Source organism: Parambassis ranga, chromosome 17 (genome assembly GCF_900634625.1).
Source record: "Parambassis ranga chromosome 17, fParRan2.1, whole genome shotgun sequence".
Lineage (NCBI taxonomy): Eukaryota > Metazoa > Chordata > Actinopteri > Ambassidae > Parambassis > Parambassis ranga.
This window is the reverse complement of record NC_041037.1, coordinates 870,870-885,960: the sequence shown is the minus strand read 5'-3', so window position 1 is coordinate 885,960 and position 15,091 is coordinate 870,870. Positions and strand designations below refer to the sequence as shown.

Below are 15,091 nucleotides of genomic sequence, written 5' to 3'. Positions count from 1 at the left end.
AGTTCAGATGAGAGCTGATGGTGACATGATCTCCTCCCTTGACGGCAGCTGGAGTCTCATATGGGGGCAGAAACCGAGAAGTGTGATGTCACCCATAGCCAACCAATAACAGCGTTTTTTTCTATATTCAAAAAGTCATTTGACACAAACAGTTGGCAGAATTGTTTTAGCACATGTTTGTGGGACTTTTCTGCTTAAATTCTCTGGATGTGTGCTCCTCAATAATCCAAAGACCGGGCTGCCACGGTGATGATCAGCAGGAGGTGGTGGGATTGCTCCACTTCCACCTCCTCTCTGCCTTAATTCCTGCAGACTGCTGTCCTAAGTAATAATTGTATTTGGTTAGGATGTCACCTTTGACCCTCAGAACGAAAACACAAGCAGGAGGAGCTGCTCAACAGGTCCCCTGTGAGGGACGACGGGCACGAGGCCGGACTCAATAACAGGAAACAGGGACCTGAGGTCGGTTACGCAGCATGTTGATGCTACACATGAGCCAGATTTACACACATGAACTCATCGCTTTGTCTCCTTTGTATCCATCAAACTCGCTGTTTGTCTCTGAAGAAGACATCACGGAGCGGACCTGACAGCTTCGACGCCTGACAGCAGCATCCCTCGCCTTTAATTGAAGCCTCGTCTGATCGTGGATCAAAGCCGGGCCTGCCGAGCGGAGAGAGGACAGGCGGAGGCAGCGAGCTTTGTAAACAGGATGGAGCAGCCTTCCGCTTTATTCTCAGTTTGATATGTACAGGAAAAGTGGCTGAATACATTTCTTATTATATCATGTAAAAGTTTTCTGGAAAAAAAAAACAACAAAACAAAAACAATTGCACATCAGCGTCCATTAACTTCCATTGTTTGTTTGTTTGTTTGTTTTTATATACGTTAAAAACACATCATGGTGCAGCACGGTTGAAGGCCATGTCAGCGGGGATACAAAGAAACGTCGGTGTTGGCTCTGGTGAATAAAATAAACACTTAAAAAAACAAAGGAGTACCCCAAAAATGAAAATAATAACACTGTAGTTAACGTGCTGACAACAACAACAACAACAATCACATGGTGTCCCTCTGTGTGTAAAACATGAAATCATTTCAGGCACTTGTGGGTCGGACACATCCTTCGAAATGTTCACAGCTGAAAGTCAGATTTGGTAAAAAGTGTGTGTGTTCAGCTCGTCGCTGATAAATATCATGAACTTTCCTCGTGGTAAAACAGCTTCTCACACCTGGATGACGCCTTTTCTCACTTCTTCGCTCGTCATTTGTTACCCCTGCTCAGCCTGCATCTCTCCCAGCAAGGGTCTTCATTACCCGACAGGAGATAATGTATGTCATGCAGCTTCACTCTGCATATGGAGAGAGAGTGTGTGTGTGGGAGTGAAGGGCAATTATGCAGAGCCTGTTTGTTTTCCACAGTATTTCCCTTTTGTGTTTAAAAGTTCGACCTCGGCTCTGACTCATCTGTTCGTGGTCAGACGTCACAAACATTACTGCTGCCGGAGAACGTCAGGTTTCAGAGAGGGGGGGGGGGGGGAGACAGAGAGAGAGGGAGGGAGAGAGAGAGGGAGGGAGGGAGGGAGAGAGACAGAGAGAGAGGGAGGGAGAGAGAGAGGAGAGGGAGAGGGAGAGGGAGAGAGACAGAGAGAGAGGGAGGGAGAGAGAGAGAGAGGGAGAGGGAGAGAGAGGGAGAGAGACAGAGAGAGAGGGAGAGAGAGGAGGGAGAGAGAGAGGGGGGAGAGAGAGGGAGGGGAGAGAGAGGGGGGAGGAGGGAAGAGAGGAGTAAGGAGAGGAGGGAGGGAGACAGAGAGAGAGGGAGAAGAGAGAGAGAGAGGAGACAAGAGAGAGAGAGAGAGAGAGAGGAGGAGAGAGAGAGAGAGAGGAGGGAGAGAAGAGAAGAGGGAGAGAGAGAGAGGGGAGGAGAGAGAGAGAGAGAGGAAGGGAGAGAGAGGAGAGGAGAGAGAGAGGAGAGAGAGAGAGAGGAGGGAGGAGGAGGAGAGGAGGGAGAGGAGGAGACAGAGAGAGGGGGAGAGGAGGGAGAGAGAGGGGGAGGGAGAGGGAGAGAGGAGGGAGGAGGGAGGGAGGAGAGAGAGGAGAGAGAGAGGAGAGGGAGGAGGGAGAGGGAGGGAGGAGGAGAGAGAGAGAGAGGGAGGAGGGAGAGAGAGAGAGGGAGGAGAGAGGGGAGAGAGAGAGACAGAGAGAGAGGGAGAGAGAGAGAGAGAGGGAGAGAGAGAGGAGGGAGGAGAGAGAGCGAAGGAGAGGGAGAGGGAGGAGAGAGGGAGGGGAGGGAGAGAGAGGAGAGAGGAGGGAGACGAGGAAGGGGAAGGAGAGAAGGAGAGGGAGGAGGAGGAGAGGAGGGAGAGAGAGAGAGAGAGGGAGGGAGGAGGAGAGAGAGAGGGAGGGAGAGAGAGGGAGAGGGAGAGAGAGAGGGAGGGAGAGAGAGAGAGATGAGAGAGAGGGATGGAGAGATGAGAGAGAGACGAGAGGGGGAGGAGTAGAGATGAGGCAGATGGAGAGAGAGAGGAGAGAGAGAGAGGGAGAGAGGGAGGGATCGGTTGCCACCTACTTGCAGCAATTCCAGCGGGGGCTGGTGATTTTTTAAACGTGTGTCATCAACACCCAGAGTCTCCTTCATCAACCTGCATCTGCAGCAGCTGCTTCCACTGATTAGTTTTTCCTCTCTGGGTGGAACAAGCAGCCAATCAGAGGTGCGGAGCTGATTGGAATGAAAATGTAAATGCTCTCACACCAAACCCTACAGAAAATCCACCCTAATGCCTCAGACCTCAATGCAATTCAAGTCATGGTCCTCACAGCGTTTCACATTATATTAAAACAAGCTTTTTCACAAAGTGCTTTTTGTTTCCTTATATTTACATGTCTCCTCCCTCTAAAGGCCGCTCTGCACCGATTGGCCTGAGAGACCCCAGCCCACTTTCCATGACAGATCGTACAGTAAAGTAAATATAAAGGTTGTAAATGCACATTTTCTAAGAAGCTAATCGACCTTACTCTGATGTTCATGACGTTCATGACTTCAGCTATAATCAGTGGATAGTTTATTTAGCCCAACTCATGGAGCTAATGTTGCTAGCATGCCAATAAAAATGAAAGCAAACAAAAGACATTTATGAAAATACAGCTAGCTACACATTAGCTTGTTTACTGATGTTATATAGGACCTCAACATTTAAAACGGACGTTAATATGTGAATGCAACGAAGCTAACAGAAAGTGAGCAGTGATCATCGTGCAGGTCTAGCTTCTGTTGCTGTTTCCTGGTGTGAACGTGCATTATGGTTTCAGTGTGTTTATAATAAGCTGGATAACAAATATAAAGCCTGTTAGCATAAAGTGGCCACATCAGATCAGTGGTGACTGGAGTAAGCAGAATGAAACGCTTCGGCTTGTTCGATCCAAACTGTTTATTTGGATTGAAGCTCTTCAGAGAACCTTTCATTCATGACGCTGTGAGGACCACACTTTAAATTCCATCCACCTCTGCTGTGGCAGCGTAACCCGATGCCTCCAAACCTGGGAAATAACATTCAAACGCTTTAATTAGGACCCAGAGGTAAGCAGGGGGGTATTTTTGTTCATCCATTGACTGCATGCTGATTTTTTAAATGCAAGATTGCCCCCCCCCCCCTCCACCGCCCCCTCTTTTTAAAATCACTATGGGAGAGAGTGCCGGCTAAATGCTTAAAAGGTAAAAAAAAGCAATTATAGCAATTGAAACGCAATTAAACCTGAGGACAATTCTGTCTTTTGTCAAAAAACAGGCAAAAAGCTGCAGCTACTCTCACATGGAGAGGCTCATTGTCTCTGTCCCCCATCTTATTCTGTCTCCTTTATTTATTTATTTAGCTTTTATTCCACTCTTCATGTCAGAAGCCGGGCCCTCTGTCGGTTGCCTCTGGTGGCAGCGTTCTTTGGCTCTGGCAGGCAGCAGGGGCTTGTGATGAAAAATTCAGTGCAGAGCCTGACTCGAGAGATGAGGACGGAGGAGGAGGAGGAGGACGAGGGGAGGAGGGTGGTGATGGTGGGTTAGCAGTGAGCACGAGTAAGAAAGGAGAAGAGGAGGGATGAGAGGAGGTGGGAGATGAGCGAGGGACAGCAGGATAAAGGTTGGGGGTGTCGAGGTAGCAAGAAAGGAGAGTAATGAACAGAGAGAGGAGGAGAGGGTGAGAGCTCCAGACAGCCAGGCAGGCGGGCCAGAGAGTGGAGCCCAGAGCCGAGCAGAGAGGGCAAGGCAGAGGATCAGAGCTGTCTACCCTCTCTGCCTGAGTCTCCTCCATGGAGATAACACACAATATGAATCATTCATGAAGGGGGCTTTTTTATTAATAACACACACACTGTGCCCTGCTTTCCTTCACACACTTTGCCGTGTTTTCCCTGCTCCCTGGGGAGCAGTGTGAAAGTTCTATCGCTGTGGTTAGACGGACGAAAAGTAGGAAAACACAACAGAACGCCGGCAGCATCGATAGGGGTGATTTGTGACAGGCGTGGAAGGAGTCACATACTGATCAGTGAAACATGTACCTTGTCACATGCCCACACAGAACCCCCCCTCCGTGGGCTCAGAAACGTGCCCACTCACTCGCCTGTCTGCCCGTTTGATTGTCAGAGACATGACGGTGCCAGAGGGGCTCGATGAATCAGAATCCTGGACGAGCATCGTGTCCGTGAATGCAGAGAAGGCACTGAGCGTCTCATGTCTGTGGGAGGGTGAGTGCGGATGACAACTGGTGTAGGTCATCGGCACAGTGGGGGGTTCGAACACATACGCCCACATACTGAGAACACTTCACAAACGGGTTTACCTCTAACAATGCGCCGCTAAGCTAAAGACCTCTGTTAGCTCTCTGTCCATCTGTCCCACGGCTCCCCTCAATGAATAAAACAGCCTTCCCTTTTCTTTCCTACCCCCCAGTCTGTTCAGCCTCGCTAACTGCGAAGGGCGACGGTGGCACGTCGTGGGCGGTATGGACCCATCGGGGGAGGCTGTGTCCTTCAGGTGTGCTGTGTACCCCTCGTAGCGCTCTCCTGATCAGCTTCCCTTTGGCTTCCTGCTCTCTGGTCGTCTCTGCTCCTGCCTCAGGAGCTCCTGGGCCTCCAAGAGGACTCTGGCGTTGACCCCACCACCACCCGGGTAGCCGTTTCTGGAGCCCTGGTAGCTGGAGTACCTAGGGTTATCCTTGGCTGTCTGGAAGACTTCTCCAGGTGGGTACGCCTTGTCCCACGAGTCCTGGGAGATGGAGCTGGGGTTCTTCCTGGGTTGCCTGGTGGAGAAAAAAAAATACACTTGTTAGTTTTCACAAATCCTTCATGTCACACATTATTACACACCAAGCAGCTTCAGGTAGTTTTTAGATGAAACCTTGGGTCTCAGTGTTCCTCTGAACACTACAGCTGACACCTGGCATGGCAACGACAACCCCCCAACCACAGCGAACCCATCACATCCAACAAAAGGAACCTGTGGTGCTGGAAAAAAGTTCTTCACAGCCACAGGACCTGCTACCAATGTTCTGGTGTCAGGCGACACACAGAGGTTCCTGATCTGTATTATGTATCTGTAAGAAGCACAGAAAGGACTCGTAACTTGGGTCCTCCACCTGGCGGCCCGCAGGGTCCTCTACCAACAATCCACCACACAGACGTGCTAAGACCATGTTCTGAAACGTCACAGCTGTTGGATACTGAACACAATGATCTGACTGTGCAGGAGCCTGACAGCCAATCAGGGACAGCTGAACGGTTCTTCCTTCCTTGTACAATGCAAAGCAAAGGACCCCTAATGAGAATGAAATCTGGACTCAATTGTGCAGTTCGTTTCCATTTTTAGAAGCAAACTCTAACACTCAAACATCAGAAAGAGAGATGTGTTGACCTGCCAGCACAGGCTCACCTTTGTTCAGCCTTCACAGATCCTGTTTTAAATACTGGTACATCTTTGCTACATGCATGAACATTACTGATATAAAAGTCACCATCCCATGAGGACCATGTTCTAACCTGGTGTCCAGAGGCTGACTGCTGTTGGGATTCTCTCTTTTCGCTGGAATAAATGTGACACTGTCAGTAGCACAGTAGCCGAGACATCACATTCAATGAAAATGAGGCACCATTACAGCTCCACAAACTGCCTCTGGGCAACTAGCAACCCGCAGCAACAGCACACAGGGATACCTAACCATGTCAGAGCCGCCTTCCAGCCCATTAGCTCCATTTGGAGACAGACTGAAACAACCATTGGATCTGACAGACAGTAATAGCAGACCTTTTTCAGTTAGAAAAATGAGGCGACCATCTCCTCCTCCTCCTCCTCGGCTTCGGCCAGGCTGATATGTGACACCTGACATAAGTGTCTTAAAGGCACGGCTGGCTGTCATGATTCTGAGGAGGCGGCGGCGGCCCTGCCCTTTACCAGAAAGGGAGAAAATCCAGATGTGTGACATCACCTCTCATTTCTGCTTGGCTAGCCTCTGTGTGTGTGTGTGTGTGTGTGAGCCCATACGATATGCATGAGTGTCCTGAGCCTGGCAGCTCCACCCGTTTATCTCGAGGGTGAAGCGAAACCAGAGCAGAGACAGAGAAGAAGGAGAAGATGCAGAAAAACATCAATGGGCTTCTGACTGAGAGCCATGCATAATTAGCAGGTTTATCAGCCAGCTGTGAAGAAATGATATTATTCCTGTGTTTGGATCTGAGTAGGATGGAGGGGGGGGTAAAATAAACCTTAATGGGAGGAGAAGAGGCCTTTGTTTTTATTCAGCAGAGATTGAATGCAATCGGGAATGGATATGCTCCTCGATGGGTGAGATAGGGGAACTTAGGCCAGGTTTATTCTCACACACGCTTGACTGATTCCAATTTTCAGAGACAGGCGTCCCCGGGATCTGATGTCATTTCATATGTTGACAGGGAGGCTGAAGCTGGTCTCTCTCTCTCTCTCTCTCTCTCTCTCCCTGCTGAGAAACCAGTCGCTGCCTTTTGTGTGATGCTGTACATGTGTGGTAAACACAGACGCATGTGAAGCATGACGGATGATAAGAAAGAAAGGGGTAAAAAGTGACAGTGAAGGGGCCCCGAGACCTGATGCTCCACCGCCATTATCCTGACTCTGGGATCAATGGCGTGCTCCTCAGCTTGAGGAACGGGTCGCACTCTGGAGGGAAATGACCTTTACCTCAAATGAAAATAGTTTTTTTTTTTATTATTATTCTGCCGAGTCACAGATCTCATCAAGATGGCCGTTTACTCTACACGATGGTATGCTCAAAGTCAAACAGCCGGCCGCGTTCTGGAGACTCTACAGCCGCCTCTATCCAAACACAGCAGCTTATTAATGGAATTAGCGGGAAAGCGAAGGGGATGTGGCCACAGGATGTTGCCTCTGACCGCTGGAGCGAGACGGTACTTCATTAATCTTTCAGCAAAGCTGCCTGCAATAATTATCAAGGAAGGGATTTATGTCGATAACAGTGGATTAGAGTAGGACGGCGGAGCAACAGAAGATAATGTATTTAATGTTGTATATGTATGGTAAGGGTGAGAAGATGTGCTCCAGGACACGGCCTGGGAGAGAGAGAGAGAGGGAGAGGGAGAGAGAGAGAGAGAGAGAGAGGGAGAGAGAGAGAGACAGAGAGAGAGAGACACTTTGGTATGAATAATGTTTTTTTTTTAAACTGAGGACCTGAACAAAGACCCACAGCGCTGCATCACTGTGTTTCCTTTGTTTATTATTGAGTCCCAGGTCATCACTTTAGGCCCCGTTCACACTGGAGAAAGTCAGTCCAGCCAGAGTAGGATTGAGCCCAGACAGCCTTTAAACTGGATACGTTCAGACCTATTTTCAAATCTGGCTATCACACAAGCGTGTCCGCACTCAATCCGGCTTCATCCGACTTGTTTGCGGTCCTCCAAACCACTAGGTGGCGCCTGGTAATATACAGAGTCCGATCGGTTAGGATTGTATCTGGATATCCTTTAAGCTGGATACGTTCAGACCTATTTTCAAATCTGGAACCGGAAGTATCACGTCACTAGCCGGATTCGCTATCTGCATTTGCGTTCAGACCTGAGCCACATTTGAGCTAATCCGGCTAGCTCCACCTCCATGAGGTGGATTGAAATGAAGCTGGATATAGCAGGATTCGCAGTGTTCACACAAAAAACATCAGGATATATCCATACGGCCCGAATCCCACTCTAGCCAGATTGATCTCCCCAGTGTGAGCGGGCCTAAGATGTATGCACATCTTTAAATTCTCTCTAAATACTCTAGTTTGGTTCTGATTTACATTTTTCACAGAAATATGTGAGAATAGTGCTTAAAATCCACCTCACCATTGTTTGTGTGACCATTTTTGGCACTTCCTGTTACAACAACGTTTTTGGCTAGATGCCTGAAATGTTCTCGAGATGTTCATGATTTATTCTATGACACAAAACACACCATGAAATGGAACAACCTGGGACTACAAGCAGTGCGGGGGGGCCTTAGAGAGGTAAACCTGGTGGTGGTGTAGTCGTCATGGGACCAAGTCACATGTTCACAGCAGGGACAGGCTGGCCACCTGCCCCCCCCACAGCCCCCTGTAAGTCTCAGACACAGCCCAGCCCACAGACCAACACATTAGAGCTACTGTTGAGACCCCCCCCACTGAGCTCCTCCACCACGTATGAACCATGTTTCCCCACCAACAGGTAGAACTGATGAAGCTGATGGAGGAGCAGACAAACGTCTCCAAGAAAACTCCACAAGTCCAGACGGCTCACTTTGTCTTTTGTATGGGCTAAAGAACCACGTCATGACTTCCTTCTCTCGTCCTTTATTTATTCTTGTTTATTCTGAGCTGTCCTCAGTGCAAAGACATTTCCTTCCTGTTCTTTGGATTAAACACACAAGGCTTGACTCCACCCAGCTGATAATCCCACCGCTGACCTCCTGAGTCAGTCTTTAATAAAGTATATTTCAACAATTAGATCTCTGTCAGTGAGCACCAGTCAACATTTAATCAAGATATTTTTTCATTTGTATTTTACTTATAAATGCTAAATATTGGTTCTTTAGTGAAATTATATAAGTATATATACAAGTAATGAACTCTGAATACAGAAATGATCTTTTTTTTTATCCACCGTCCACAGAACTACCACATGTTTCTGTCAGAAATCGACCAGCCGCCTGCTGGCAGAGGTAATCTGGCCAAACATTTGTAAATAAACGTCCTAAATGTTCACCCCGAGGGCAACATTTTACCACCATTAAACCGAAATGGACGCCAAATATTGAAGTAATACCCAAAAAAGCAGACACCCACACCCGAGCACTTCCTGGAACAAGAGGCCGCGTATCATGCAGATCAAAGGGAATTACATTAAGAGAAGGGAAAGCAATCATGTCAGATGTGTGTGAGAGGGTAACACGATCCGCCCGCCCTGACGCTCCCTGTGAGTGTGTGTGTGAGTGTGTGTGTGAGTGTGTGTGTGTGAGTGTGTCTGTGCTCACACTGACCAGCTATGACCCCCTTTTCTTTCTCAGATATGTAATCTGCCATCATTACTGTCACAGGGCCATTACAATGAATCTGACATAATCAGACAGGCGTGAGTGTACACACACACACACACACAACACACACACACACACAAAAACACACACACACACACACACTCTACATTGAAGTACAGAGCTCGGCCTCCTGCACACATGTCATATTAGACAGACACACAGAAGTCTCCTGGCACAGGTTGATGGTTAGACAGAAACAAACATGGCCGCCCGTCACTCTTACCTCGGCAGCGAGCTGTACTGACGCTGCGCCTGGGCGAACAAGTCTCTCTCCTCCTGCCTCTGCCTTTGCATCTGCACCTCCACCGACACCGAGTGACGGCCCGGCTGGCTGTACCCGCCCGGACCGTTGCTGCTGCTGCCGCTGGTGGTGTTTGACTGAAAAACGAGTAAGAAGGCGGTCAGAAGACTTTCAGAGCATTTAATAATGATGCAATATACGGATCACACAAGATCCATATATGGACCCTGACAGGCTGGAAGATCAGGAAGCTTCTCATGATGAGGTCACTCATAAGCACAGTGCTGTGTCGTGTGTGGAGTTTTACGCTGTTAAATAAATACTGATGACTTTTCCGTGTTCGATTAAACATTCATGCTGTTAAATGGCACGTGGAGCAAAAGCAGGTTAGACGTCCTGAACAGGGACTTTAGAGGAAATTAAACTACAACATGTGAAGTCACATTAGGGACGTGTGTGTTGTATGAATCTAGTCAAGTTTAATTAGTAGAAATTAGCTATTAAACATTTTCGTCTAAAACATAATCTGTCTCTATAATATCTGACACCCTTAATTTATTTTTTTATTTACACCTGCTGCTCTTTAGCTGCCTACTTGTGGTGAATTTCATGCTGAAACTCCACAAACAATTTCGAAAAACTCACAAAACATTTTACTCCTGTTCAAGTCAACGCATGAAAATCACCACAAATGGAGTCAGAGTTTCCAAACAGTCGCTGGCGCCGACACAGGATACTCACAAAAACCTCCCCCCTCCAAAGCCAGACCACAGACACTTACCAGCAGTCAGCCGGGCAGACACACCCGAACGTCTACCTCTCAGGTCAAAGCGAAGTTGAGGACACAGACAGAGGAGGAGGAAGAGGAGGAAGGGGGAGGGACCATGCTGGAGACTCAGAGAAGGCGTACAGTGATGAGATGATGCATGTTAGTGGGTGTTAATGAAAAGACAACACTCGACAATGTGATCAGGTGCACAGTTAACGAGCCTGAATACATGGATACATTATAATCTGGAACAGACCCCCCTTGTGACATCATTAAGGGGCCAAAAAATCCATCAGGCATTCTTATTATCAATTAAACAAAAGCATGGTGATGTCACACATAGCCCTGGTTTCCAAGATGGTCTAGTTAGCATTTAGCTTTAAACCAATCGTCTTCTGGTCACGCCCCCTTTTCCCTGGAGTGGGTAGCTGCTGGTTGTGCATAACCATGCACATCAGGAAAACCCAATTTGCCCATTATGACATCACAAGGGGCTAAAAATGACAGAGAACTGATCAATAGATCAATCGAGAAGACAAAGAATTTAGATAAAATGGCTCCTTTAAAGAGACTTCATTAAACTCCCTTCATAAAGACAGACAGACGGCGGCGCCCACGTCTCTTAGCAACAGAGCTCCACTTCTAAGGTCCACTTGTACCACAGGACTACACTCTCCTCCGCTTGTTGATGTTCATATAGTGGCGTGGGAGCAATCATTATGTGCAGATTAGTTGCAACACAAAGCGATCTAATTACTTTTATGGCTGTGTTGTGATGTGTGGGAGCGTCGCTGCGGACATCAGTCGGCGGGAAGACAATAAAACAATTAAGAGAGCGCTAATGCGACGCTCCTGTTTAACAAGGTGAAGACGGGGTAACCGTCTGTGGGAGGATCAGCAGCAGTGAACGCACCCCGCCCTCCGTCTCTGAGCTGAAACCTGCGCTGAAGTACAGTCACAAGGTTTTGTGATATTTTGTGGAACGTTGCCTCATCTGCCTGAACACAGTGAGCGTAGAGGGGGAAAACGCCCTGAAGGAAGGCAGATAATAGCAGCATTCAAATGTACAGTAAATACAAGAGGCAATATTATGTCCCTTCTAAACCCCAACAATCACTTGAATGAACTCCTCTATCCACAGTGCTATAAATGAGTGCAATAAAGCCCTGGCGCGGCGCTGCGGGAGAGCGGGCATCAGTCATCCTTGATGGAATTAGACCGTGTTACCCACAATCCTCCGCTGCTCCCAAACTACGATGAAAAAAGAAGAACGGGGCTCCATCCTCATCATATCGACTCAGCATGTGGCTAAGAGTGGACGGACTAAGAAAACAGCCCAGATAATTGGGCCAACCAAAAGAAACAGTGACTGTATCTCAGCGGAGGTGTGATATGAGGAGCCTGAGGCCAGAGTCCGAGCCAGCCAGACGCTCCGAGGGACCCACATCACGTTAATGCTTCCATATGGCTGCATCAGAGATATCTGTCTAATCGGTGTGGCGTGGCAACTAACGAGGCTCGGCGAGAGGGAAGCTCACAGGGCCGGGTCTTTTATCAATTAAGCCCAAACACTCACAAACTCAAACGTATCTCTGGGGATTTTGATCAGAAGAAGATTTAATGCGTCTGTCACACACTGTGGCTTATTGTACTAAAAGACCTGCTCCTCCCATGGAAACAGCCACAACCACGGCTACAAGTACAGATGTTAAACAAATCTTTTAAAAGAAAGAAAAAAACATTCGATGATTTTCTATGATTATTCATTTTAAGCTAAAGTACATTCACATTGTTTCCCCAATATCCACGTTCACCCATCTAAAACTCCCTATACAGGGAGTAGGGGTGTGGTTGTGGAGTGGGTATTTTGGCCTGCAGGTTGAATTGTGCAGAATATTTGTATTTGTATTGTAAGTTTATTAGTGTAAACGTATTATTTTTGACAAATTATGATATGTAGAACAAACAGTTTTTGATCAATAAATATATATAAGATATTGTGAATGTAAAGCTACAGCGCAATTTAACAGTCTCCCCCTTCTGGCAGTAAGGGGAATTACATGAAAAACCCACCTCTGATGTGTCACATTATAATGTGTCATACAGGATCAGCGACTGTGGGGTAAGAGCTAAGCTAACCCAGCTCGGATCTCAGGGAGAAATGTTCCTTTACATGCAACCATCGTCCTGCACTGTGACTTTAAATCTATTTTTGTGTCTGGTACTTTAACCACGCAGCTCTGCTCTGGCTCCGACTGCAGAGGGGCAGCTGTAGGTGAATTAGGAAAAAGGACGCTGGCTCCTTGAGGTTTTGCAGCACATCGCTCAGATGAAGCAACAGCATGTATATTATGCACGGGGGAGGTAATTGAATTTCAAAGACACATTGGCTGTTTCCATATGGCAGAGCATGAGTCTAATAACATGCAATTATACAGAGAGCCAGTGACGCTGCCACCTGACGGAGGAAAGGGGACCTGGAGCTGGTGGAATCTTCAGCTTTCAAAGGTTTTCATGGGAAAAGAATCGGACGGGATTGCAACTGATGTAAACAACATAATGCGCCGCTGCAGCGCTGTCGGCTCTTTAATTGAGAGCACGCTCAGTGTTCGGAGACAAAGCAGGAGGTGACCGCGCTCTTCTTTCCCACACTGTCTCCCTGCACAATGCCGGCTGGAATGCACGCCCAGAGCGCAAAATAAACATTTTCATTTAAGCTACAACAACAAAAAAAAAGAAAAGGGACGAGCACAGGAGGCGTGGGTTCATGAGCTCTCACTTTATCATTTCATTCCACTTTAAAAATCAAAATTTTACCCATAGCACACAAAAGAATGAAAATTCACAGTGAGAAGCTGGAGAGTAAAAAGAGTTCATACAGGATAATACAAAAACACACTGTGCGCCTCAAGAGGCCGAAGCAGGGCGGCTCACATCACATCCAGGCTGGGACGACTCACAACCACATAATGGTGAAAATATGATGTCATGCTCTTTGACTGTAAATAAATCATCCGTTGGAGATCAGACCACGAAGGAGGCGGGGCATGGGTGGAGCTGAGGTGGGCGGACATTTAATCCAAGTGGCCACGCCCCTTAATTAATCCAAGAAAAATATTTATAAAGTCCAAATAAGCTGGTTGTAAACATGGACTTTTTTTTTTAAACTTAGTTGTATGGCAAGTGCCTCATGTGGCCACTCTTGGAACTGCAGCTTTGGAGACGGACTTCATTTTGTGGCAGAATCTGTGCACAATAAACATTTTGTGTGTCGTCCCACAACCAGAAATTCACTTCTTTAGTGTGCACAACAATAACATGATACACATGAATTTAAAAAGGAGCAAGAGATTTAACATGTGCTACAGCTGACTGTTCTCCTCATAAAGTACACTTGAGGTGCAGGAGGACTAAAATAAATACTAAAAATGTGACAAGCGATTTCATCACCTCAGACTTTGTTCACTTATTAATAATTAGCCCTCTCTGCTTCAGAATGCACTAATTATCTGCCTCCCTCACCATTAAAGTAAAAACACGTCAGTTGAAATGCACAGAATCCAGTTTTACACTGTAAAAAGGCACAGTTTAAAACAGACATGAAGACATGTAGTCCATGATGTCCACATGGACAGACAGAAACGGAGACGATGGTTGAGTACAGAAGGTGGTGACAGGTGGGTGGGGTTAGTGATGTCAGGACTCCTGCATGCAGATGGTGAAGGGGGTTGTTAGCACAAAGTAGCCAGGAAGGCCGACGGGGGAGAGGATCATCAGTCACTTGGTCATGGCTGGTGATAGCGGTGTGTTAGTGATGGGTTAGCCACAGGTGCTAACACGCAGCGCTCCTCGGGGCTAACAGTCTGACAGTCTGGGGAGGCCCTCTTTGGGATTTCAGACACTCACCCAGGCCTGCTCGAAGCTGTAGGTCCTCCTGCGATCGTCTGGTCGTCCGGGACGTTCTGGGCCATGCTGGAACTACTGTCTCAGCCGCTGTATCCTGGTCGTGGTTGCTAGGGGTTAGCCGGTTACTATGGAGAAAAGAGAGAGGAGAGGAGAGACGAGATGAATGAGTGTGAGAAGTCATTGTGAACAAGTGACTGGTTCCATCAGGCGGAAACGGCCTGCAGGACGGAGTTCTTTAAAGTCCAGCGTGCTTTTGTGCATGAATTGATAAAATGAACCGTTGACACGGGCGCAGCAGCGCAGATACACACAACCCAGATAAACTGTGATAAGTGGAGGCAGCGCCGAGCGCGAGCTAACAGCAGCGCCAGCAGCAATATGAAGCAAACTATGTGCTCTGATGTATTATTCATAACAATGAACAAAGACTATGGTTGAACGGTGAGCAGTACCACCAACAACAACCCCCCCACGTTCACAGCCTGCGGCCTCGCATCACTCCGCCGGCGCGCTGCTATTGTCTGCCGCTGCCTTCATCAAACAATGCTGCCTTCAGAGGGACTTCCTCATGGTACAGTGAGCAAACACA

At 47.7% G+C, this 15,091-nt stretch overlaps 1 protein-coding gene across 4 annotated transcripts in view; it reads right to left on the bottom strand.

Moving 5' to 3' along the window:
• Nucleotides 1-3,413: 3,413 nt before the first annotated feature.
• pard3ab (par-3 family cell polarity regulator alpha, b) overlaps nucleotides 3,414-15,091 on the bottom strand; it is a 183,713-nt gene continuing 172,035 nt past the window's right edge. For all 4 annotated transcript variants that reach the window (XM_028426670.1, XM_028426671.1, XM_028426673.1 and 1 more), the window contains 3 exons: nucleotides 14,503-14,627; nucleotides 9,810-9,964; nucleotides 3,414-5,288 (listed from right to left, as the gene is read on the bottom strand). In XM_028426670.1, the coding sequence (XP_028282471.1) occupies nucleotides 5,199-5,288; nucleotides 9,810-9,964; nucleotides 14,503-14,627 (370 nt within the window). In that variant the 3' untranslated portion in view covers nucleotides 3,414-5,198. The remainder of the gene's footprint in view (nucleotides 5,289-9,809; nucleotides 9,965-14,502; nucleotides 14,628-15,091) is intronic.